This window comes from Glossina fuscipes, unplaced genomic scaffold (genome assembly GCF_014805625.2).
Source record: "Glossina fuscipes isolate IAEA_lab_2018 unplaced genomic scaffold, Yale_Gfus_2 1, whole genome shotgun sequence".
In the NCBI taxonomy this organism is placed as follows: Eukaryota; Metazoa; Arthropoda; class Insecta; order Diptera; family Glossinidae; genus Glossina; species Glossina fuscipes.
In genome coordinates this window covers 8,867,574-8,893,332 of record NW_023998415.1, presented here as the reverse complement: position 1 = coordinate 8,893,332, position 25,759 = coordinate 8,867,574, and the positions used below count along the sequence as shown (strand labels likewise).

Here is a 25,759-nt window from a genome sequence, read left to right as displayed (position 1 = left end):
ATTTTTTAAAATTTTTTTTATAACGTAACTGTGATATGATTGAACATAAAAAAAAGAAAATTCTGAATTAGTGTTCGTATACATATACATATTTTCAAGATGCATGTATACGTGTAATCCGTAGGTTAATACGAAACTTTGTAAAAAATTTTCATATAACAATTCATGTTATTATACCAATGAATATATGTTGAAATGTAAATTTTCATACAATTTCTATATGTAAGTGTTAAATATATACATAAAACAATAATGAATATTTATAATATGTATTTAATCGCTACTGCAATTCCAAAGAATCGCGTATGTAGCAAAAGTGGAATGTATTGAAGAGGATTAACTTTATTTTTCAATTCTTCGAAAGGCTAAGGTCAGTTAAAAGTATTCGTTATTGAGCCATTGTACGATACGAAATACAAAAGTGATACAAGTTGACCTTCCCGTTTGTTGCATTTACATCGGAATATTTACGATATCATCGGTATAATGAAATAATGCAAAGAAGGGTAAGAAAAGTAAGTAAATAAAAATAAACGAAATAAGAGGTTTGAAGGAAGCAAATTAAAATACTTTAGTAGAGCACGATCCTTCGTTTTATACCTTACACCACCCTACATCGAGTTTTCAAAATAAGGCCTTGTATGGAAGGTAGTGTCTATCAAATTTCATCAAAATATTTCAAAAGTCGTCGCTTGTACGTTGAACACAAGAGAGACAGACGGACAGACAAGCTTAGATAAATGCAAAATGTGATTTCGAATCGATAGGTATAATAAAAGCGGCGTCTATATCAAGTCCTTTGAGCTCTTGCCTACAACCGCACAGTCCTAATATAGCCTTGTATCACAAGTGGTGTAATTGGAAGTATACCCAACACACCATTATTTCAGAATAGATTTTTACTGTTCTAATTTACGAGTGAAGAGCAACAGAATAATTTTTTGGCTTTCCAAAATAGAACTATCCTCGCATTGGGTTATACCGTAAGCGTGTCCCCCGTCTGATTTAGTCGATTTTTATGTATTTGAAACGTATTGAAGCATGTCGTTGTACTAAATTTCATCAAAATATATGAGAAAAGTTGCAAGCTTTAGGCTGAAGTCAGGAGTATATGACGGACAGACGCACAGACTGCGTCAGGCGGTTAGAGAAGCTTAAAAAAAACTGCTTTTTTCTAAAATCTTTAACGATGCTTTCTACGTACCAAGATACTTAATATACCTTTGCACTAGAAGTACCGCCGAGTATAAAAAATTGTTTACAAAAGAAAAATAAATAAATAAATAAATAATAACTTCAAGGTTAATTGTTTTTACCTGCAAGAAAAGCTGATAGCCTAGATCTCGAATTGCAATGGGAGGAAAAGCTAGACGGTGTGTCAAGGAATAATAAATTGATTATGAAATTACAGTAACAAAAATCGCAATTATTGAATCAAAGCAAGAAGGTATAGTTGGATTGAAGGAATGATTATTCGGTTTTCAAGTTCCAAGCCACCATAAATCGAAACATTAGTAAGGAATGCTTTATCGGATCTCGGAACAAGGTATAAAACCATTATTCGTATCTAGCAGCAATAGTTTTGTTTTCCAGCTATAGAAGTGAAGTAGTCTTCGAATCTTTCGATGGGTAGCAACAAATAATTGCTTGAATATTAAACTATAACTGATCAAATGGGAAGATAGGCCACGTTTAGCAGAGACAAAAACTTGGGCTATGCACGATGGAGGCACTTCGGTACGGTGTAGGGTTCTTAAAAATTTCGTTGAGTACAATACATTAAAAATATTGCAGTATAAGAATTAAACGCAATCGTATTATGTCCAATTGGACTGAAGGTCTCTGACAACTTGAAGAATCTTATAAAAGCTGTTTATAAATTGAGAAGCCAACGCTTTTTTTTTTCAAAACATTCACTAATTGTTACATATCGATAAATCTTCATTTAATCAAAGTTAAATATTTTCAAATCGAAACTCAAATTCTTATATGAATTTTTTAATGAAATGAATGTAAACTGATTAAAATTATTAATTAACTAAATTTTATTGAGAATTTAAGCATATTGATTATATGGACATTAAATGGATAGAATTGATTATTTTCCCTATTTTGTTGATTTACTAAAATATAAAAATGGAGGGAGTATTAATATCTAAGTATAGTGAGCCGAGAGAGAGTAACAGAGACAACATAATAAAACTCAGTTATGTATAAAGAGGCAATAAACCAATCCCAATAACGATGCTCTACAAACACAAGTGAGAGTGAGAGAGAAAATGAGAGAATGAAATGAAAAAGATTAAGCAGAATTTTTGTTGTTTTTAATAGAGAAAAACACACACAGAGAGAGAGAGAGAGAGAGAGAGAGAGAGAAGGACAAGATCTTTCTTTTTTTTTTTTTTTTTTTTTTTTTTTTTTTTTTTTTAGATAAGAGATGGCAATGGTATAAGAGAGGAAAGATTCGGTTTCTTGTTAACTAAATGACAGAAGAAAATTTTTTTTAGTTGAGAAGAAGAAGTTGAGAAATAAACTCGAAAGAAGAAGGAAGTGATTATATAACGGATTCTGATTTTTAGTAAAGTTTAACGCATCGCATATTTAACGATATAAAGTTAATGTATGTAAATGATTTAAAACAAAAAACAATGATTACCATGAATGAATTAATAGATTTGAGAATGCAACAACAAATTGCCCATGAAATTTTATATAGACAACAAATAATGCAGCGAATACCAGGTGGGAGAATTGAAGACGTTTTTTAATATGAATTGGTGGATAAAGTAACCGTCGGCTGTTTTTTTATTTATTTATTTATTTATTTTTTTTTTTTAAATTTTTTTTGTTTTCTATTCTAAATAATTGAAATGTATTTAGATCCTTTTGCGCCGTTTATGCCTTTGCATATGATACCGTTGCACGTTGCAATGCCACCTTTGCCGAAATTGCCTGGCAATGTGGAGGTCAAACTGGAAAATAATAATTTATGGCAACAATTTCATAAAATTGGTACCGAAATGATTATCACCAAATGCGGCAGGTAAGCAAAGACGCTTATGGCAAAGTTGTTGCCAGTTTTTCAAAAACAAAAACAAAAGGTGATGTTTATCAAAGCTATCAGTCAATTCTTTTGGCCTCTTTGTTATGATACCTATGAGTATGACAGATTATCTCTGAATAAACATATATGACTGAGATAAGTAATTGTAATGAAGATCGCTTCTGTACATTTTATTATTATTTTCAATAGACGTATGTTTCCCTCAATGCGTGTCTCGTTAAAAGGCCTAGAAGATGAAGCACAATATTGTGTACTAATTGAAATGGTGCCTTTAGGGGATTGCCGTTACAAATTTTCCAGCTCACAATGGGTACCGGCAGGTGGAGCAGAACCGCAATCACCGCAACGCATGTATTTACATCCTGATAGCCCGGCGACCGGTTTACATTGGCAAGCCCAGCCTCTGCTCTTTAATAAAGTCAAATTAACAAACAACACCTTAGATAACAATGGTCATGTAAGCATTGTAAGACTTTTTATGGAGTGAGATGTGAAGTGTGAAAAAAAATCGTATGCTCTTTCTATGATTTCAGATAGTTTTGGCCAGCATGCACAAGTATCAGCCACGTATTCATGTAATATGCACCAGTGATTTGACACAAATTCCTTGGGCACCTCAGCAAGCCTTTGTTTTTCCTGAAACGGAATTCATAGCAGTTACAGCCTATCAGGTCAGTCATATTTAAATGTCAGTAACGCATAGTTGTTGGACTATACTACTACTATAAACCGTAGTTCGATATCGGATCTCTTGTTAGGCGAGGCTTTAGATTTGTCAACATAGTTGATAGCAAAATTTGAATATTTTTTTTTTTTTTCGTTTTGCTGCTTATTAGGGAAGTTTGGAGTCTTGGAACTATAATTTATTTATCGGTTAGTTCAAGGCTCGACTTGTCTTATAGCTTTCACGAGAAAGAAATTGCGAAAATACGCAAATCTTTCATTTTAATTGTGAGCATAACCGTACATAACCTACCATTATTGACGTAATTTCAGTTTGTAAATTGCAAAGCGGACTTGGGAAAGTTGAGCAAAAGTACAGTAAAGTAATGCTTTTAGTGTGTATTTAGAATGTATAGTTGAATGTTTGATGTACATTTTTGGGGGAATTTACGACCATAACACAGGTTTGTGAGAGTTTGGTAAAAGTGTAAATACTGAAGTTTAAAGTTTTCGAAACACGAATTATAGTTTTTTTAAATATACTGACATAGCTTGATTCACAGCTTAATTCAATCGAAAATTTCCAACATCCAAAGAGATTCTTCAGAGATTCGTTATTTAATATATAGTTTTCTGCTTACTTTAGTTTAAACGTAAACGTTGATCAAGCGTATACGATCTAAATTCTTAAACTAGCTCAAAAATTTCAATCTTGTGCACGAATCCAGCTTATGTGTCTTCGAATTGAACTAAAGTTTATGATGTAATTTAAAATTCCAATTATCCTATTCAGGATAATACAGTTCAGTTCGTAAAATTTCGAATTCATATCTTATATGTAGTTTTTTCCATTTACACTTTACCTTTAAAGATTTATCTCAGCCATTTGGAACGGGGTAAAGAATTTGGAAGAACTTGATGAAGTTCGAAAATCTTTTCAATGTCGCAGTAAGTTATTTAATATTCGCTTTTGCTTGTGTTTGTCATAATTTAGATTCCAATTACGTTTCTAACACTTGATCTACGTAGATAAAGCATCGCATTTCGAGATGTGAATCACATTTACCGATGTGCTCTCAAATTCGTAATTACATTGAGGCTACCCTAAGATTTCACACTTACTTTAAGATGTGATATGTCCTCATGTGGCTTTTGATGGGACATACAGTATTTCCTTTAATTCAGGTCTTGAGACACATACACAAACACAAACACAGACACGCATGCCTATATAAATTGAAAATCTCTAAAAGTACGATATGTAACCGAAATTCGAGCTTGTCTTTGATATAAAGTCACAGTCAACTAAAAATATCTCTCTCTCTCTCTATGCAGACTCTTTGAGGTTTTATTGAAATCCTCAAATTAATTAATTACAATTTTGAAAATTTCCATGAAATAATTCATATTCCTCAACGTGTATTTTATATTAATGTTTAGGCGCCAATTAAGATTCTTTACCAAGTTGGAAAGGGAATTTTAACCTTTTTTGTTATTATTGTTCGTTCACGTGTAAGAGTTTTTTTTTATTTTTTTTTATTTTTTTTTAATATGCTCTTCTTCTTCTTTTTCTTTTTCTTATGTTATTTCCTCAGAATGATCGCATAACAAAGCTGAAAATTGATAACAATCCTTTTGCTAAGGGTTTCCGTGAAACTGGACAATCACGTTGCAAGCGTAAAATGTCTCTATCACCCGACCGAAGTGAAGACAATCATCCATCAACCAATAATGCAATGACGTGTACAACAACAGTAATACGAGAAGATGATCAATTGAGTGTGTCGAGCAGTAATAATCAAGATTCATCGCAGACGAAACGTTTACGCAGTCGTAATGATGAGAGAAATCATTTACCGTATATGGAGGTAAACGCTACTGATTTACGTTATGACAGCCGCGCGTATGATGTCAATGTTCCGTGTATAGTGAATAATTTAAATCATTCTGCTGCCATTTTAACGGAGTTAATGCCTTCCGCGTCAACATATTACACACAATTAGGCCAACCTATGCCCGTGTATGGTAATGCAACGCTTCCCCATAGTATCGCCTCTACGCAATTTACACTTAATATGGCCTACAATCGGCCATTGTTAACAGAGCAGTTATTATTCACAGACACGAATGCATCTAGTCAATCATCATCGTCGGTGCAATTAGATGAAATAAGTGCTGTTGATACGTTTGTGGATGTGGTTAGTACATCATCTGAGGAATCACAATCAGGCGTCGATGTCGATGCAAGACAACAGTCCCAACATCAATATCAACAATGTTTTAAGCGTCGGCCATCATATGAGATTCCTGGTATCGCTGCGAAACATGGCAGTTTTAGTATTTCAGCCATATTGGGTGGTAAAGGTGCTTGCAATCGTAGTGATTGCGACAGCACTTGTAATAATCGTAACGTTTGCGATTCCGTTGCAGTTTAGTTAGAGTTTCTTTCATTTTTGTTTTTTTCTTCATAGCTATATGTGATCGAAGTGTAGTTATTGCTGTTGTTGTTCTTTCCATTTTGCTAAAAAAAAAAAAAAAAGAAAAAAGGAGGAGAAAAACTAAATACTCTTCGTTGCAATTTATGTAAAAATTTCTCGATAGTAAGCGTTTTTTTTTTTTAATTATTTTACTTTAATTAATAATTTATAAATTTTTAATAAATAGATAAATAATTTTTAGAATAAATGGTCTTTTTTTTATTTTTTTTTGTTTTTTTTTTAATGGGAAACTTGAAATAATTTTTAATTTATTCTTGAAAAACTACTTGTCAAAGGAACAAATTAATACTTTGGGGAATTAATATAACATATACTATTTGATAGATGTGTGACATTAATATTAACGTCAATATGACGGGTTTGTGATTTCAAGCTCAAAAATTCTGCATTAGGAAGCAGTGGTCTTCAGGGAATACATGTTAGTTTTCAATGGTTTAATGCAGCAGATAAATCTGTCTATTCTTTCTTTCTGGGACACGCCCACTTTCCTATTTCTAAATGTGGTATATTTATTTTTACTAAAACCCATCAATTCGACGGGCGAATCATATTTTGTGAGTCGTTACATTCGCAAAAATAAAGTTGTGGGGCTGAAATGTGTGGCACAAACCCACAACCCCCGATCAATTAGGAATATCACTTTAAAAAATGGGAGTGATCTGTGCCCATGCACGTTCATAATGTGGAAGTAATTTAAAACATTCTCGTGAAACACGGACATCTTTTTCAAATTTTCGTTTCCGAAAAACCGGTACACAAGTATCCGTCAGAACCACCTACCACTTCGGGACCTAAGCGTTTCCGATTCGTTCAGTCATACGTTCACGGGTCATATCGAGTTCTTCTCAACACTACCTGCCGCTATTTGATACCATTAGACTTACGGTCATTCATACAAGTGCTCCCGATTCGTTCAGTCATACGTTCACGGGCCATATCGAGTTCTTTTCAATACTTCCTGCCGCTGTTTGATACCACTAGACTTGCGGTGATTCATATTCAACTTTTTGACGGATATATTAAACAGAAATTCTGAAGGAATTATTTATTTTGTAAGGAACCAAAATCGACCCTCGTTTTGTCGTCACAGGTCCTTCGTCTCTGAGGGGGGGTGTATTAGAGTAAATTAGGATTAAGAGAAAAGAGAAATTGAGTAAAGAGAAATTAGAATAGTTAACTTAAGCCAAAATTCAGTCAAATTAGTAAGTTAGAGTAAAGTAAGTGAGAGGGGATTTGGTCGCAAGGTGAGCGAAGGTGGTGCTAGGTCTTTAGATTAAGAGAAATGAGCTTACCTTGGATAGAAAAGGAAAATTTAATGTAGAAAAAGAAATATTGAAATATAATTTTCTAAGAAAAGAATACTTTGAAGAAATTTCTTGTGAATGGAAGCCTGGAGCCGGTGAGCTATCCCAGCATCAGGTTGTGCGCAAAAATAGTCCTCTGAATTTATAGCTTTTATATATTGATAATATATATTCAATATGTGTTTAAGAGGTAACCTGTACTTTGGATGTACACCGAATGTCCGAATCCATGCATACTTCATCCATTGAATCAAATATATTTAGCTTTATTCGTTTTTTTTTTCATAAAAATTTCCTTTCCGTTGAAAAGATGAATTTCAGTAAAACAAGTTATTTATGGTCAATGATCGTAAATCTAGTAGTAACAAATCGAAGCAGGTACTATTAAAAAGAGCTCGAAACATATTACTGAACCAATTAGGAGCACTGGTCTCATGAACAACCAGATGCATCTGACGAATACTTGTGTGCTTGTTTTATAAAAACAAAAATTTGAAAAAGTTGTCCGTGTTTTACGAGATTGTTTTAGATTTTTCCACATTGTACAAGTGCATATGAACAGATTATTCCCATTTTTTGATCCACATATTCCTAATCGATCAGGGAATCTTTGCACCAAATTTCAGCCTACTATCTTTACTTTTGTGACCGTAACGACGATTCGCAAAATTACCCACCAAATTGACGCGTCTCAGTAAAAATAGATATATAAAAGACGTTTGTTTGTTTGTATAACTTGTCTTAAATAAATTTACCACATAAATCACTTAAGGAAAATTTGCTAAGTAATGCGAATTTATGCGAAAAGTCAAGTTTTAGCAAACTTTTATTTATATACTTTTTTTTTCTTAATACATATGAAATCTATATGTAAATTAGAACAAAGCTTTCCATTTAAGTTGTTTTTACAAAGTATTACATGGTAATGAACATTATAGAACGATTTTATAAGTCTACTATAATACTTTTCTTTGCCACCTTTTTTTTTGGTCATCATCGGAGGGTGGTGGGTATATTCATTTAGTCAAAATGTTTACAACGCCCACAAGGAAGTTTTAGATTCACCACAAAGTACGTATATATATACTTGATCAGCATCAAAATGTGAATGGATTTAAGCCTGCTATCTATCCATCCATCTGTCCGTGTAAAGTCTGCTGTAAACATTTTCCTGGTCACACAAGTAAAGCTATGGCTCTCAGATTTGGGAGAAACATTGGAAATTCTCGCAAGCAGGTTGGTATTGAAAATGGAGAAAATTTGTTTGCGCCTACAGTAATAAATAAATACTAGATCACGCCTATTCAGTATGAAAATTTCACTTTTTTATCAAAATCTTTATAACGCCCAAAAGCAAGCTTCAAAACCTCACGGAGTATAGTACATATGCTTCAACGAAATCAAAATGCGAATGCATCTAAGTGTGTCCGTCTGACCATTTACCTGCTGATGTGTTCTCCGTGGCAAAAAATTTGTGAAATTTGGCAAGAATATTCAAAATGGGCCCATGTCGGACCAAGGGCACGCGCGCTGTACAAGATAAATTGAGCAAATTTCTGCTTTCTGGTTTGTTAAGCACATTAGACACACTTTAGGACATTTCTATACTACCATATATTTTATAGTATGAAAATTAAATTTTTTCGATTTTTAAATCTTTTCTAAGATAAGATAAAATTGGTGTGTACGAGAGATTCGGCCAGAGCCGAATGTAATTTTTTTACTTGTTTTTCTTTTTCTTTAAAAGTAGGAAACAGTTTGCTTCAATTATAATTGTTGAAACCGGCCAAGAATTTATATATTACATGGAGGTTTTGAGTGTTGCTTCTGCTCGTTATAAAGGTTTTGAGAGAAAAAAAAATAAAATTAGGGCACACTATCAAATTGAGTGGACGTGGCCGAATTTTTTCATTTTCTTAGAGATCCTAGAATCCGCCCGTAGACCATACGTACAAAATTTTCGTAGATTAATCCGCTGTAGTTTATGAGTAATAAACCTATAAGACCAATCTTTTTTCCGTTTTGCAAAGCAAAGGTGCTCTCAGTTTACGTGCTACTTTACGCGCGTCCTTCGATCGTTTTGACCCATTTTCAATGGTCGCCTGCGTGCAAGAACTTTCAATATTTCTGCCAAATTTGAAGACGATAGCTTCATTCCTGCCGCCAGGAAAACCTTTACAACAGGCGGACAGTCGGACATACTTAAACTCTGAAGCTTCCCTTTGGCGGTTGCGAACATTTTGACAAAATGAATGTACTACTCATTCTCCAATGATCGGCATGACAATGTAATTGAAAGGTTGGCGAACTGAAAGTGACAAAACAGGCAGAGTGAAAACAAGTGACAATATTTAAGTTGATCATGGCAGTGAATCGACAAGCTTGCATAATGATATCTTCAAATACGACGATATTATAAGAGGGGTGGTTGTAACAACGGTCCGATTCAATTCATTTGCGAATTACTAGTTAATCAAGTTTCATCAAAATATCATTATTTGGAAAGGCGTCAGGCGGGGCGAATGGGTTTTAAACAATTTAACAAAAAATAATTTCGAATCGTTTAGTTTAATGAAAGATGGACCTATCTTAGACTCTCATATATTATATTGATTTATGTATACGCAAGTGATGGACAATATCATAGTTATTTAGCCTTTAATGTATTATTCCTGACGTTTAATATATTTTTTCCTGCGTCTATGTATACTTTGGTTACAATTTTTTTTTTTATTTTTTTTTTTTTTATAAAATCTACGAAAGCATTGTACGGTGAATGTGATTAATGCTCCTGCCTGCAATTTGATGATTCGATGAATAGCTTCGTCGAAAAATGAAAGCTTTCTTTGCTAAACGAATGTTGCCCTCATGTAATTAATTCAACTAATGGACTTTGCAGAAGGTTGTAAAAATTGGCCGAACTGCCTGAACATCTTGTCACATGTCTTGATGGACTTCTCATATACTGATCACAGATGTATTAAAGATTTCAACAAGGAGTCCGGTTTATGCATTCTCCGTATCAAACTTGCGTTACTGGCCTTTCACTTATGGTTTATATGCTAAGCCTTCCTGTTTTGAGATTTGTTAGATTTATTTCGTGCGAAAATGTTTACTATATTATTACATAGTATGTTTATTGCAAGTGAATCTTGTATGTAATCTATGTTAATTCCTGCTAAGCTAGAAGTGCAGGTCGGATAGTATTTGTTGTTTTGCCTCTCAAACAAGCCAAGTTCAAGCTTACTTTACGTTCACGTAAACGAATCCTCCCTTCCCCAGATTTTTTATTCCTGGTCTGCTTTGTTATCGAAATGCTATAGGCTTCCAGGCGATATATTCGGACAAGATTTTCAAGATCATTTATTCCCTAATAAATAAAAAAAAAATTGCAAACCTTTTGTCTTAGAAATTTAAAATGCGATATCTGTAGAAGTATCGCGATATCTGGAAAAAAATCTCTGAAGAAAGTTATGATTAAACTTCTCTCAAGACCTTAATTGACTGAAGAGAACACGATTTTGTTCCGTATCTGTACTGACTACTAAAGGATGTGACAAATCTCAGAGTTTTCCAAGGTAATCACAAAAATACATTTATATATAAATCGCTGTTAAAGTGAATTTATTTATTTTTTTTGTTTATATAGATTAGTTTTCTTTAATTTATTCACTTTATAATTGTTACACACAAACAAAGCACTTCGTCAGAAAAGAATGAAGGAGAGGAAGGGAGATTGAGATACAATTAAAAACATTCGCTATAAACTAATGAGAGCTTATATGTCAAACGTGAAGACATAATATCGCCAACGAAGCCCTCTCCCTTTGAAATATGACCCATTGTTTACCCTAAGATTCTATTAAGGAAGCGATTTCACTTGAGGAAGAGAGGTGATGAGAAATTTGATGATATTAAATGCCGCGCAGGGCAAGGACGATATATGGAAATGATGGAAGAGAGCAGTAGAGGACGAGTAAGGGGGTAAGACGTAAAAATCTAAAGTAAAAACCGAATTGGAAAATAATTTTAATGTGAGACTAACGATAAAATTGTCGCCAAAGATACATATAAAGGAATTAGTAGATTGTTATTGTTGTTATTGTTGTTATTTTTGGCTGCGGTTAAAGCTTTGATTTTGGCCGCTCTTTAAAAAGCATTAATTTGCCTGTGAACAAAGGTTTTTTCGCTGGCGTCATCGCTGTTATTGTTGCTGTTATTGGTTTTACATGTTGCAAACATTTGTTATCACAGCATGTAGATCTTTCAATATGTGTGCATATGTATGCATGTAGGCATTCGTATGAGAAAGAAATTGTTGGGGAGAAGAGATGAAAGGTCGGTCGGTGGCTACACGATCACTGACATGACATTTAAACGATACCATACGATACGAGACGACTACGATTTTCGTTTCCCTTGAAAGGAATGAGAATTTAATAAATATCTGAAACAATACTACTATTAAAAGGAAGAGAGCAACGGAAGCTTTTACTTGCTTAGTATTGCTATGTGTTTTTTTTTTTTTTTTTTTTTGTTGTTGCTTTAGCATACAAAACAAAGAACATGAATATGCAACGTTATTAATGTGGAACTTATAAACACTTTGACAACTACACCACATGGCAATGGGAATTTGTATTTTGTGGTGCAGTCATAAGATGCTGGCGGTCTTTAGTCCATTTGTTTATTATGCAGTGAGAATGGTTTGTGAGCAAGCGTTTGCTTGCTGTACCTGCGCTGTGTGACAATAGGAAACAAGTTGTTTGCGATAACTGATATTGTCAGCAGCAATAAAAGCCAAGTTCAAGTCATCTCCCCGTTTTATTTATTTATTTATTTATTTACTTATTTTATTTTTATTTTTATTTATTTTTTTATTTTTTTTTCGAACAGATAACAGTCACTAACAATTTCGCGGTTGTTGTTTTCATTTTATTTGCAAGCAGAGAGAGGGTGCGATTTAAATGCCACCCGAGTTGAAAGCAAAATAAAAAAAAAAGAGAAGAAAAAAAAAAACAAAAACAAAAAGTAATATAAATAAAAATAAGGCATCCATTGCTTTCTGATGCTGCTTTCTGTTTAACTTGTTGTTGTTACTGTTAGCTTGTACGTTCGTCCTTCGTCTACCTCTATTGCACAAATACAAATGTTAAATTATTTCAAAGAGACCGCTTTACAAGCCATTCATTTAATTTTATACTAAAACTGCAAGCAACTATAACATGTTGTCAGTTACAAGATCCTTTTGCTATATGCATTTCGAATTTTTGTCTTCTTCGTCAGCTCTTACAGCGTTTACTGCTGTTGTTCCTGTAGTTATTGTCCGTTTTCAATGGTACATTTGTTCCTGCCTCAGTTTAGATAAGCTGGCGTTACGTTTGACAATTTAAACAAAACCTCGACCAAATGTTATCCAATGACGTACGATTTTGACTGTAATAACATGCTCTCTGAACATTGGTCTTTTTTTTGTTTTTGGTTTTTTGTTGTTGTTAACCAAACAGTAGTTCGAAGGCAACAGTCTAAGATATGGTCTCTTAGTAGATTGCTTGTTACGTTGTGAAAACATTAATTATGTTAGAAATTGTTAACAAAACTAAAACAAGATAAAATACAAATCAACAAACGATGGCTGGTGACTTTGGCTGTAATCGTACGTACTCTACTAAACTGGCACTACTATCACTGCACTGGCTATTGAAGTATGTATTGCGTGTTGTCGTTGAACTTGCTTAGAAGGGCAAACGGACATTTTCGCTCTTTTTTTTTCTTCTTCTCCTCTCCTCTTCCTATCAATTTTCTTCTTCTTCTTCTTCTTCTTTATGCAGTTTTTATATTTGTATATATATATATATATATATATATATATATATATGTAGGTGTGTGTGTGTGCGTGTGTCTTTTTGTTAATTCTTAAGATTGGTTACATTATAGGTTCCGGCCAATTGCTTCTTCTATTGCTCTGCTTTTCTCTCTGAGGGCGAATTTTTTTTTTTGGTTTTTCACTTTGCGATTGTGGCGCCATCGTTTTTAGATGCGGCTTCCTATGATCTGCTGATAAGGGAAACGTTGTATTTTGTCGTGTTCATGTAACGCTCTGCTACAGGTTGTTGTTTTATTGCGGTTTAATCACTTAGCAGATTTCCGCCAAACCAAAAACAAATTTTTTTTTACTAATTTTAAATAAGAGTGCGACTGTTCAACTGTTCTTAAGATAAGTAATCTAACAAGAAAAGTAAACATTGTTTAGATGTGCGTTACCAGTCATATAGTTAGGCGTATTCTCTCTTTTTGGCATGTTTCGTCATTTCTTTGCAACAGCATATGAGTCAGTCCGCTCGCTTATAAAAAAATGTGAAATCTCTCGGCGTGGAATTCACGTTTAAAGGCCTATTTTTAAGTAACATTTTCATTGACTCCCTTAACTGATGGCCATAATTAAAGTCGCTGAGCTAAAAGTGCATTTTGTAAATGAGAGAATAGATAAAGTTCTCTGTAATTATCGTTAAGAGAAAAGAACTTTTCATCGAAAATGAAATCACTCAGTTAGCTTTTGACTACTATTAGTAATAAAACAAGAGCAATTTACTGCTATAACACAATTATCTATTAAATATTTATATATTTACATGTTAAGCACAGTAAATGTTAAATGTACCAATGCTTAATATCATTTGTTGGAAATGCCGTACATCTGTTGTGCTTTTCGATTTTTTAATCAACAATATCGTCGACGATATATGCATACTTTCTGTACTTTCTGTTCGTGCGAAGTACGCTTGTATAAGGCATGGAAGTTGCAATTTTAGTTCAGAATAGCTTGACCTTGTGCGTAATTTAATCAATTAAATAAAATTGAAAGCCTCGGTCTAGATATGCTATGGAAATTCTACACTGTTCATTAGTGGCTATTTTCTTGATGGATCTCAGCGCAGATGAGTTTAAGTGCAAATTTAAAAGGGACTTGTTTCGATGATTTTGTTGTTGTTGTGGGGATTTAAATGCTAGACATTGCAATTGATGCTGGACAAGGGCCAACTCTTAAAGCAACATTTTGAATGAACTAACTTTATTCTTTCCGGTAATTATTTTACATATTAACGATCCGACCTATTACACGCTCGGGTCATATATTACATCAGGCTTATTTCCAAGCTTTAAGTAAATTTCATATCAAAATTGATTAGGAAAGTTATCGACATTTCATTACTATTACCTTTAATGGCCCATGATGAACCATGTCAACTCTATATCCACAACAGCGAATGTAGACAATTTTGACCAATTTATATACCATGAACATGTTAGACGCTCCAGCACCCAAAAAGTTTCCCAATACTTGTATTCTTGGACTTCCCAAACGTGACAGAAATTTTAATGGAAGAGGATCGTTATCGTTCACAAGTCGATACTTTTAGTTAGTTACCCGGAAGTGAAATTTTTAAGTTCAGAGACACATTCTGAGATAGTGAAGTAAGTCCTTTGGATAAAGAAAGCAAGCCATCTTGGAATGTAAGCAAATGGCTGCGTAAAAGATGCAATATCCTTTCACCACTTAAGCATCGATATCGCATACTTTCTTTATTCCTGTGATGGTAGTAAAAAATTTTTGCAAAAAAATTTCTAGAAAATCATATCGTCTTTTGTAAGCAAAGTTTTTCTACGAGCTAGCATACGATTAATTATGCGGTAGCGAGATTGCACTCAATTTAGTGCGAAATTGTTCAGCGATGGATGGGATTGATAGTAAAGCTTTAAAAAGTATGCCGCCATGAGGGAATCCGATTTTTAGCTTGAAGAAGTCATTCATGCGTCAGACTTCAATATGTTTTAAACATTTGGAAATCGGCTAAAGTTATTTCCGCTTCTCGTGATTCCTCTTAGCAAGATCTTCATAAGGGTCAGAACTCAGCATAACGCTTCACAAGAGACAAAGGCAAATTTGATGCTAAAGCTGATTTGGTTCTCTTTGAGCTTGAAAATGATTTGGATTTTCTTGGTTTTCCGCGTTTTGAAATTAAACTAATACAAAGCATTTTGTTTGAAAGATTATTTTGTTTTTTTGATTTATTACCTAGTGCTGTAGGTGTTCCGCAAAAATCCAAATTTAAATGCAGATAAGACGCAGGCTAAATTTTTTATTCGAAAAAGGATATCTTGGTTTCTCCCTTCATCTTGTTCGATAGTTCAAGATTATGAAATGCGTTTAATTATGACCACGTTAAGCGTTCTGAAGTTGTATTGGACAAAAGTTAATCTTCCACAGTCTTGTTTAGCGAATCAAAAACAAGTAAAAACACTGCGCTGCTCCTGCTGTTTAACGACATCTCAAAGTAATACTTTATATGGGGAGTAGTCGAAAAAGTGTTTCTATCCGAACCATTTTCAATAGTGATCTTCCTTGGGCCAAAAAATGTTGTTATACCGCATTTCATTAAAATATTTGCGACTCGTGTACAGAAAATGTACATAACCAGACATCAGACGGAGAGACGGACAGACAGGCAAAGAGCTTAGATTAATTTAAAATCACTCTCTATTGGGTATAATAATAGGTGGGACTATGTGCAGCCATGCCATGTATGCCGTGTTACATACATCCGCACAAACTTAATACTCTCTTATACCACCAGCGGTATAGAATGCATTTATATAGTTGAAGTATTATGATTTTCAAAAATTTTGATAAAGCGAGTATCGTTTAGAGCTTTAGCCAAGCTGTATGATTTCCACTGTAAAAAACTCGAAAATATACCAACAAAAGCTTTAACTTATAGAGATATTGTAGGGACGCAATTCTCATTTCATTACAATTTTATATAGATTTATATTTTTAGATATTGATAAATATTTCGCGTAAAATGAGATCTTAACTTTGTTTATTACTTAAGAAGCTATTGCAAGCTCTCTATAAAGAATATGTTTGCTTAGATTACCGTCCACTTTTATATGTATGGAAAGGTAATTGCATAATGTATGCCTAGAGTCCACACTTTTTCTCATATATTCCTAAGCTAGTGACCAATATTTCATGACTGCCATTTATTTATCTTACTTAATGTCTTTCTCTACGCTATCTCTACGCTGCAGGAATATTTAGCGTGAAGAGGATGCGTCTAGAAATATATGTCATATTTCTCATTATAATAGGGTGGCGGAATAGTTCTGTTGTATATTATTTCCTGAAAGTAATTTCACTTGTCAGATCAAAGCCATCAGACAGAATGCGTTCTGTGGGGTCTTATTATTTAGCGTATCTCTCGAACTATAGAGCGAATATAGGCCAGTGGACAAAGCCTATTTAAAAGATAGCATTTGAAATGTTCCACAAAGTCCATACAGTAAGTAAAACACCGGTTGCTTGTAAAAACTGCAGGTGTGCAATATCTGTGGGAAACATTCTGTCGTTCGCAAAAATGAAAGATGTCGCCTGTAAACTTTCCAAGGAACATTCTTACACCGCCGATACGCCTATGTAACAAAATGTTGAACTCTTTTGCTTTCCACGCTTTTTACTCATTAAGTGCAACACATACATCAATACACTTTCACTTTTGTTCTGAAAATGGAAAAAAAATCCGCCGCGACTACCCAATATAAAAGAGTATGAAAATTTAGTTCTTTCGTTTTTTTTTTTTTTTTTTTGCCTTTATAAGATAGCGGTGATGACTATGAAAGATTCGGCCATAACCGAATATAATTTTCTCGCGTGTTTGTTTTTTTTTTTTTTTTTGCGAATATTCCGAATGCGAATAACAATGCAGAGTTTTCGAATGTTTTTTCACGAAACTTTTGCTTGCTAGATTTCTTTCCTGAATTTCTCGTCTATGCGCATTGCATAAGGTCGTAAAGTTCGTTTTGCGCACACAAATTTTCTTATCGCTAACCGTCTTTTTCCGAATTTTCTTCTTGCGAATCTTCTTTTCTTAAATCTTCTTCTTCCCTATTGTCTTCCTTTTATCGAAATTTCTTTTTTAAGAGCCTTCTTTTTACGAAAGTTCCTTCGGTGAATCACTTTTCGTGAACTTTTTTCTTTTTTCGATACAAATCTTATGATACTTTTTGTTTTGTCTTTTAGCCGATAACTTCGAGCGCCCGTAATTGCGATTTGTTATCGGGATTAAATAATCTTGCTTGTCTTAAAAGTGCTGCACGCTTGTAAATAGCATTTTCACTAAAGGAAGTGATTCATTAAAACACCCAAAAATAATTGCGAAGCATTCTTAAATTGAACCACTACTTAAAACCCTAATATAAGTTTGTAATAGTCTACGTGCATGAAAAATCCTGCTAAGTCATATAAAAGCGGCTTAATCTACGTGTTATATATGTGTTAAATGAGTGCTAAGATAGACGCTCACGCTTTTACACAGTGGGTGTACAAATTTAATGCAATTTACTAAATATGTGTAAGCATAGTGTGTATACGTCTGCATCGACATAGGTGTCTATAGCATCTGCTAAACCTCAGCCGTTAACTATACATACATATGCGTATATATATATATATATACATATATGCATACAAATATATAAATATAGATGTATAGCTACATATACAATGTGTTGCTGGACATTTTCAGGTGACAAGGTCCAGAAAGAATTGTTAGTTCATTCATTCCGTTTTACAAGGAATTATGCGGTAAGTGCCAATAAAATGATTAAATAAAAATAACAGAAAAAAGTAAATAAATTTTTACGGAAAGTTGACCCTGAACCAAAGATTCCTATATTTTACACGAGTATTTGTTTGTTTGTGTGTGTGTGTTTGTCAAGTACATGGACTTACAATTACTTAAGACCATTTCGTTTTTCATAAAGATGAAACTCATTAATCCGTACCATACCACGTACGTGTAAAGGCCGCCGGCGTTAACAACTAAGCAAATGTTTAAAGCTAAAAACAATGGCATGTGAAGTGGGTACTTGAGGTTTTTATTGTTTGTGTGCCACATGCAAATAGAGATAGACTTATATATATATATATATATATATATATATATATATATATAGAAATATAAACACACACACACACAACAAGTATGCGCATATGCATTTGCGCATATCCCATGCATAAATTTATACACAAGAAAAACCAATAAAATAATGAAAGGAAAACAAAAGCACTTTTTAAACACAAAGCTACTCATATAGATAGTAGTAGTAGTAGTAGTAGTAGTAGTAGCGTTAGTGTGTACGCGCCGCATTATGCAGAGATAGTTATGCAGCATATATATATACATATAATATATACATGCGCCTACATACAATAACGTCTCTAAGTATTATATAGGTACAACTGTAATGCCTACTCAGTATATTGTTATTGTGCTCTGATTTGTAAAGACTTTGCATATATCTATCTGTCGTGTATTTGCCCATACCGTAGTTCTATTGTGATCTTAAGAGGCATTAGCTAAACAAAAATATTTAAAATCTTTACATATTCCTAGTGTTTTGAACTCTTTTCATAATATTCGTCTTCTTCTTCTTCTTTCATTGTTTTTGTCCGCACAATTTGGACAATTTTGCGTGCCTGGCATGTAATTGTTCGTTGGCCTAGCGATTCAATGCAAATCTCTTAACTAGGCCAGTTTAACTTATTTGCATTCTTTCCGCATTGTAAATGTTTCAAACAATTCTACAATTTATTACAAAAAAAAAAAAAAAAAACAAACACATCAGTATGTATGTGTTCGCAAGTATGTAAGCAGAGAATTATTCGACCAAAAAAAAAAAAAAAAAAAAAAAATTGTGTGAACAACAATGACAACAATTAAAGGATAATGAAAATCCGTCTCTGTCTGGTAACCACTTGAATTTAACAAACACTTTTTGATGAGTCGCGCCCTAAATAACATTGTTTTATATTGTTGTTTTGCGGGTGCAGGTGAGGTTTCACTGGTTAATTCTCTTTGGTTTAACAAATTCTACATTTAACATTCGAATGTTTATCTTTCATTTATTTTAGATGAGATTAACGAGCATTTTTTTCTCTCTTCTTCTATCTTTCTTTATTTTTCCTACAAATTATTGCAAATTGCCTGAAAGTAGAAGATAGAAAAGAAATGCACGCACATGAGTGCGTGTATTGCGGGGATAAGCAAAGACAATAACGACGTTTAAGCGAACAATCATTTCATCAAGTATTTCGCAGATTCGCTTATTAATATTTGTTGTCTTCCAGCGGATATTTTGTTTTTTTTGTTCGTTATATCATTAAATTTATCTCTTATTGAAAATGGATTTTTTTTTGGTTCTTGCTATTTATAGAGAGGTGTTTGGCAATTCTATCGGTGTAGAACTTCCCCGGCGGATTCGTTAAGACGTTATAGTCAAACTTTTGCATCATTTGCCGTGCCACCTAACTGGTGGCACTGACGTGATCTAGCATTGTCAAGAGTGATCAATTTTGGCGAATTTTCGTGAATCGCTTGTTCTAATCTAATCAATTTCTGAGTAAGATTAAAACTAACCGTTTTAGCGAACTGTAGAAACTCATAATATATACGGCATAAATTTATAAAGCGTTAATCTCTCCTGGCTTTGAAATCACTTGCTTTTCTTAGCCTTACGTTGTTCATGAACTTTTCCGGGCAAGATTTTCATATCTTACCCATTTATCATTTGTATCATCATATATAAAAATATTTTGTAGAAAATTACGGATCAAAACGTCACCTTGCAAATTCACATCAATATTAGTATTCAATGTGATAAGTGTTGTCCGATGTACGATTAATGGCAAATATTTTTGAATGACTTTTCCCTCAAACTAATTTGTGAGCATTAAACGTATCTGTGTATCTTTCTATTTCTTGTCCGTCTGCGAAGTTTTTATTTGTTACTGGGAAAAAGTAAAATGATTGCATTGGGTCTGCGTCCCTCTGAAGGAATATATGTGGATTGATCGACGACGATAATAACGAAATTCAATTTGCTGGAAAAAGTTCGATTCAAAAAGCCTTGTAAAGTCTGCGTTCATTATCAGAAATTGCTAAGGGCGGTAAACGCATAGTTTTCATTCTCACAAGACAGTATCGCGTAGGACAATCATTCTGATAAGTTATTAATGGTTAGATGCGTGGAAAGCAGGGAGAATCTCTAGTTTTATCATGTTTGATAACAAATCCAATCGCTTATAATAAAACTACACGGGTTTGCGCAAATTTCGACTCGCGGCAAATTTTAACTCGTATTAAAGCGTCTAAGATTTGAAAACGGGAAGGAGTCACATGGAATCATGTAAATGGTACGCGTTTCTTGTACGCTCGCGTTTATTGAGATGTTGGTTAAGACTTCTTATAGAAAATAGGCCTCGTTCAGAACAAAGCATGATCTTACATGCTTGCGATATCAGTTAAAAAATTATAAATGAACTTAAAGAATGTGTTTACCTCTTACGTATACTTTCCAAGGTCGTGAACAGACAGATTTTGTTGATTTATTCTATCTGTTATCATATATCTGCAATTAACTGCAAATCCCTCGATCCATCAAGCTATGCCCTTGCGTATTCCGTTTATGGAACCAAGAAAGCACATAAAACAAATACCGAAAAGTAAATGGAATTTTCTTTCCTATTCAATATATTATTGAGTCGGTATTATAACGGAAATCTATTGAGGATAAATATAGTAGTTGGGTTGTAAGGCTGGAACATTTGCTGTTGTGTCCTTTATAAGGAATTTCAAAAAATTGTAATGGGATGGGCAGGATGGACAGCTGCGGAGCAATACAGTTTTACGATTGAGACGAGCGCCGATAATCTGAGATAACCAGATATTCGGTTGTAACTGTTGATAAGGCTTTCTCTGACCTGATATTTGGAAATGTCTTATCTGCCACGTTGATTGCAGACAAATTCATGAGCAGAACACTAAGGTATTTCAGTGCTAATATTTTAATCTGTGGACATGTAGAGGTCTACGATAACCTTCATTTTCATATAGGAAGCGCTAGTGCCAGAGAGTTGCAATAATTAGCGCACTACTGTTTTTAGCAGATTCATGTCGCACTGTGGGACGATCAGTGACCTATTAACGAGTTCATTTGTCATTGGGCAAAATAGAGCTGAGCGTTAAGAGCAAATTTGTATTCAAAATTTTCTCCTTTTACCTGGCCATCTTTCTTTTTCGTCTTTCGTGGATTAGTGCAACACTATTCCGGTGAGAGATGTAGTAAAATAAATTTTTTTTGAAAAATATTTGCTTTGAAAAGTTTTTTTGTTTTTTTATGATTTTTTATGTAAGAATTTCTGTAAATGTTGTTAATAACAATTTGTTTTCATTAAATATCAATACACTTATGCCTCACTTATGTGGAGAAGAGAAAAAAAAAAAAATAAATTTAATTAAAAATCAATAAAGAGCAAACATGACAAAAGAAGCATATTGCGAAGGAGGAAGGAGGGAGGAAACTCAAAACATTTAAATAAACCCATAAATATGTGACATGTGCGGTTAAAGAAGTTTTAAGTCATTAACACTTCCTTGGACTGAAAATGTTTTTTCTTTTTTTTTTTTTTCTTTCTTTTAAATTAGAAAAACTATTATACAGCAATGGGGTATGAAGTAAATAAAAATATTTCTTGGTATCGAATTTCAAACAAATACATAAATCGGAGAAAAAAAGCATTTGAAAGGAGAGAAAACTAATGAGTGCGTAATTGCGTTTCATGTAGTGATGATCCGTAACAATGACAATGATCATCATCATTAAAGCATATCATCAAAATGTAGAACGACAAGGGTGGGTGCTTGTAATCAAGACCTAATTTAACAATAGTGCGTTGGTTTATTTATACGGAAACGTACGCCATTGTCAAAGGGCTGTTGTAGGGCACTGTGTGTTCATCTAAGCAACATCTGTTTTTTTTTTGTTCTTTTTTTTTTTTGTTCATTTTATTCTAAATTAATATACATGGCCAGGCAGGCATGTGCGTGTATATGTGTTATGATACTTGAAGTGAAGGTGGTGCCATTGCAGTAAATGAAAACATAAAACGAACGTTAAAAATGCAAAATCACTTTTAAATGAATTGTTTAAAGTCATTTGTTTATAAATTTTCAAGAGAGGGCAATAAAAAACCAAGAAGTACGACTAGATACAAAAGACGAATGATGAAGAGCCATTAAATAAATCTTCCTTATAGACAGGCAGAAATATATGCATATAGCCATACATATATACACATACACACACACGCACACGTACACACACACACACACACACACACACGCGCGCGCACGAGTAATTCTTTTTTTTTATATATATATTTTTTTTTGTTTTATGTACAATATATTTCAGTTAATGTTTCATTAGTTTTCTTTTCAATGTTGCAATAATTTTTCCATCTAATGCGTTGTTTGTTTTTCTCAAACGCATAACCATACGTATGTCTCCATTTTTCTTGTTCATAATGGCACAGACCATATGCCTTGGGTGTATATGTATGTAGACATGTTTCTGTAATTATAAGTTATTTTCTCAACGCCTTTAGCTCAATTTTATATTTAACATTACTTGGCCGTCTTAGAAAATCAATAATCGAGGTAGCAGAGCAACAAATATATAGCTATAGACGGATATCGTGTAAAACAGAACAAATAACAAAAACAAAAAAAAAAAAAAAAAAAAAAAAGAGAAATTGAAAGTAGGTGGTAACGGCTGTCATCATAAAATTGGTGTTCCTTTTCGACTCAACAATCTTATTATTTAAGTATTGACTCTGTCCTGCCTCTCTGCTGATGATAATTTACATGTTTTTAAACATTAAGCTGGTATGTTCCTTTCATAAAAAAATCCTTGTATGTTCATCATCCACAAAAACGAAAGTAGACGAGATTTGTTCTAACGGTTGCAACTGCCAGAAGGAAGCATCGGAAACTCCATAAACCGTAACAATATATATGCACAGTCGATGTGAGAGTCGACTTAGCTATATCTTTCCATTTATCCATCATTTCCTTTTGCAACTTACGCGCTGTCCGTTACTGAATACTGTAACATTAAAGCACGATATACGCACATACACGTGTTTAGCTTTTGTTTAACTATAAAAACTTAAACTAGGCATACTTTTATTCACTAAGCTCAAGGAAATTTAAAAACAAAAAAAAAACAAATACAAAAAGCAAATAAAAACATTATAGTGGGCCATGCCTAACCATTACATACCTTACACTACATCGCTTAATGTAGTTATTGAGTTTTCAAAATAAGGCTTTGCATGTAAAGTGGTCGAAAAAGCGGGCCATTATGGGACATTTTTAATAGCGTTCGTTGTTGGTCACCCAAACGGACAGACTAGCTCAGAATCATTTGCTGAGTCGATCGGTATAGTAAAAGATAGGTCTGTCTCTAGTCTGTCTGGGTGTTACATACATTGGCATAAACTTAACATAACCTTGTAGCACGAACGGGACGACAACGGGAAGATAATTAAGCGATAATAAGAGGATACTAAGAAGATAAAAAGGTAAGAAGAATGGGAGAAGAGAGGCATTTTTGCGGACACCCTCCCGTATGAAAGATTCTGTTTAATGTAATAGATAGAAAATAGTAGGGTGTAGTTTTGGGTATAAAAGTATACGGGAATTATAATTTTTTTTTCATTATGATTATATAATTTAATATATTAATGGTTCAAACCTCAAGAGCGGTAGAGTTTTTTAATAAAAGCCGATAGCCCTAGATGCTTTAAGACTTTAGTCTTAGAATTTATTCTCTGGGTAAATTTATAATAATAATAATAATAATAATAATATATTAATACAATATTATTATATCACATATATGTATACATAAAAATGTATATATATCGGTATATAAATAAATTATGTAATTCGAAATTTGTTGCTTTGACACGCCGCGTTTTTTCTTAGCGTGAACTCGAAAAGTATGCAGCTGGAGATGTAGGTACAGTTAAGTTGGCTTAGGGTGAAAGTGCGGTAAACTATGAAAGTCTAGAAAACGACGATAATTCGACGATGCCGGTCTCCAGCAGACGTATGCGTCCAGGCAATGATTTTCAACCTGGGCTGAAGACGTTTTCCTGTTGTGATGTATTATCCAGGTCTGTCTTCTTCTAATTATCACTTGCTGAGATTGATGCCGTCATATTTAGCAGACCAGTTGTTTAGAAACCATGAAGGTGTGTGAAAGTGGGTTGACGAGCATTTCGATTCGAAACCGTGAAGTAAATATATAGAGAAAATTTTTGATTGCACTTTAAAAATAAGTAACCACGCAATAGACATTTTTCCTATGAAAATCAAGAATGGCTTACGACAAAATTTTTGTAAAAACTTTGGCTTAATATAAGATTTGAGAATAAAATATTAAGTTAAGATTTTTGTCGATATATGATGATTGACGAAATATATATATGTACTAGATGTGTAAGCATGAAACCGGAATCGACCTATAGGTGGCCTTAACGCCGCATATAGTGAACATACTTGCGTTTCTCTTGTATCTTGGACATAAGCAATGGCACTTGCATTTGTTAACTATAAGCAAAGGGATTTTTTCGAACAAGAAAATGTCGAGTTTTATGTCATCATAACAGCGTTGACAGCGTTTTTTCTTTGCCCGCACCATACAAAAGAAAGTCATTTTTGCATCGAATAAAAATGAAGGTAAAATGTGGATAAAAACTCGTGCATAGATCTAGGTACACTATCCATATCGACAGCGAGATTAAATCCCTTTGGCAGAAGGACGATATTTTGTATATAGAGTGTTGTTAGTTGTTAAGGTCTAATACCATTCATCCATTCAACCATAGGCGAAATCAATTCGCGGTACCTTAGAAGCACTCAACCGGTAAGTATTAGGTCATGCGACTCACTCACCAAATTCGTATCGTTATGATCATCACTTGTGTTTGCATCGATGGGACACGCACTGGCTTAGGGGTTCTTCACTTTTTACGAGAGAGTGCGAAAACGGTTCAATCACTTGTGTGCCTTAAAAACGCAGTCCTTTTTTTTTTTTTTGGTTGTTTTTTTCGTGTTATCCACCAGTTAGTACACAGATGTCATGCTCGAATTAATAGAAATTTGAGACTCAATAAAACTATTCGTCTTGTTAGTCCCATTACTGTTCAGATTGGACAGTTCATAATGGTCATAATTACGAATCAAGATTTCAAAAATAGATAAAATAATTCTCGTCCAATAAATGATTTTCTTTCTACATTGTTCAATCAAATTTACAACTAA

The 25,759-nt window shown here is 33.6% G+C and overlaps 1 protein-coding gene across 1 annotated transcript; it reads left to right on the top strand.

The window, feature by feature from the left end:
- Positions 1-2,648: 2,648 nt before the first annotated feature.
- Positions 2,649-6,162, top strand: LOC119632292 (T-box transcription factor TBX2-like). The gene is made up of 5 exons (XM_038025126.1): positions 2,649-2,742; positions 2,881-3,043; positions 3,254-3,521; positions 3,598-3,735; positions 5,323-6,162. The coding sequence occupies exons 1-5, from the start codon at positions 2,649-2,651 to the stop codon at positions 6,160-6,162; spliced, it is 1,503 nt and encodes a 500-aa protein (XP_037881054.1).
- The last annotated feature ends 19,597 nt before the right edge of the window (positions 6,163-25,759 follow it).

Coding starts and splice junctions, on each gene's coding strand:
- LOC119632292 (XM_038025126.1), top strand. CDS start 2,649: ATGATTACCATGAATGAATTAATAGATTTGAGAATGCAACAACAAATT. Junction 2,743..2,880: donor AATAATGCAGCGAATACCAG/GTGGGAGAATTG, acceptor AAATGTATTTAG/ATCCTTTTGCGCCGTTTATG. Junction 3,044..3,253: donor ATTATCACCAAATGCGGCAG/GTAAGCAAAGAC, acceptor TATTTTCAATAG/ACGTATGTTTCCCTCAATGC.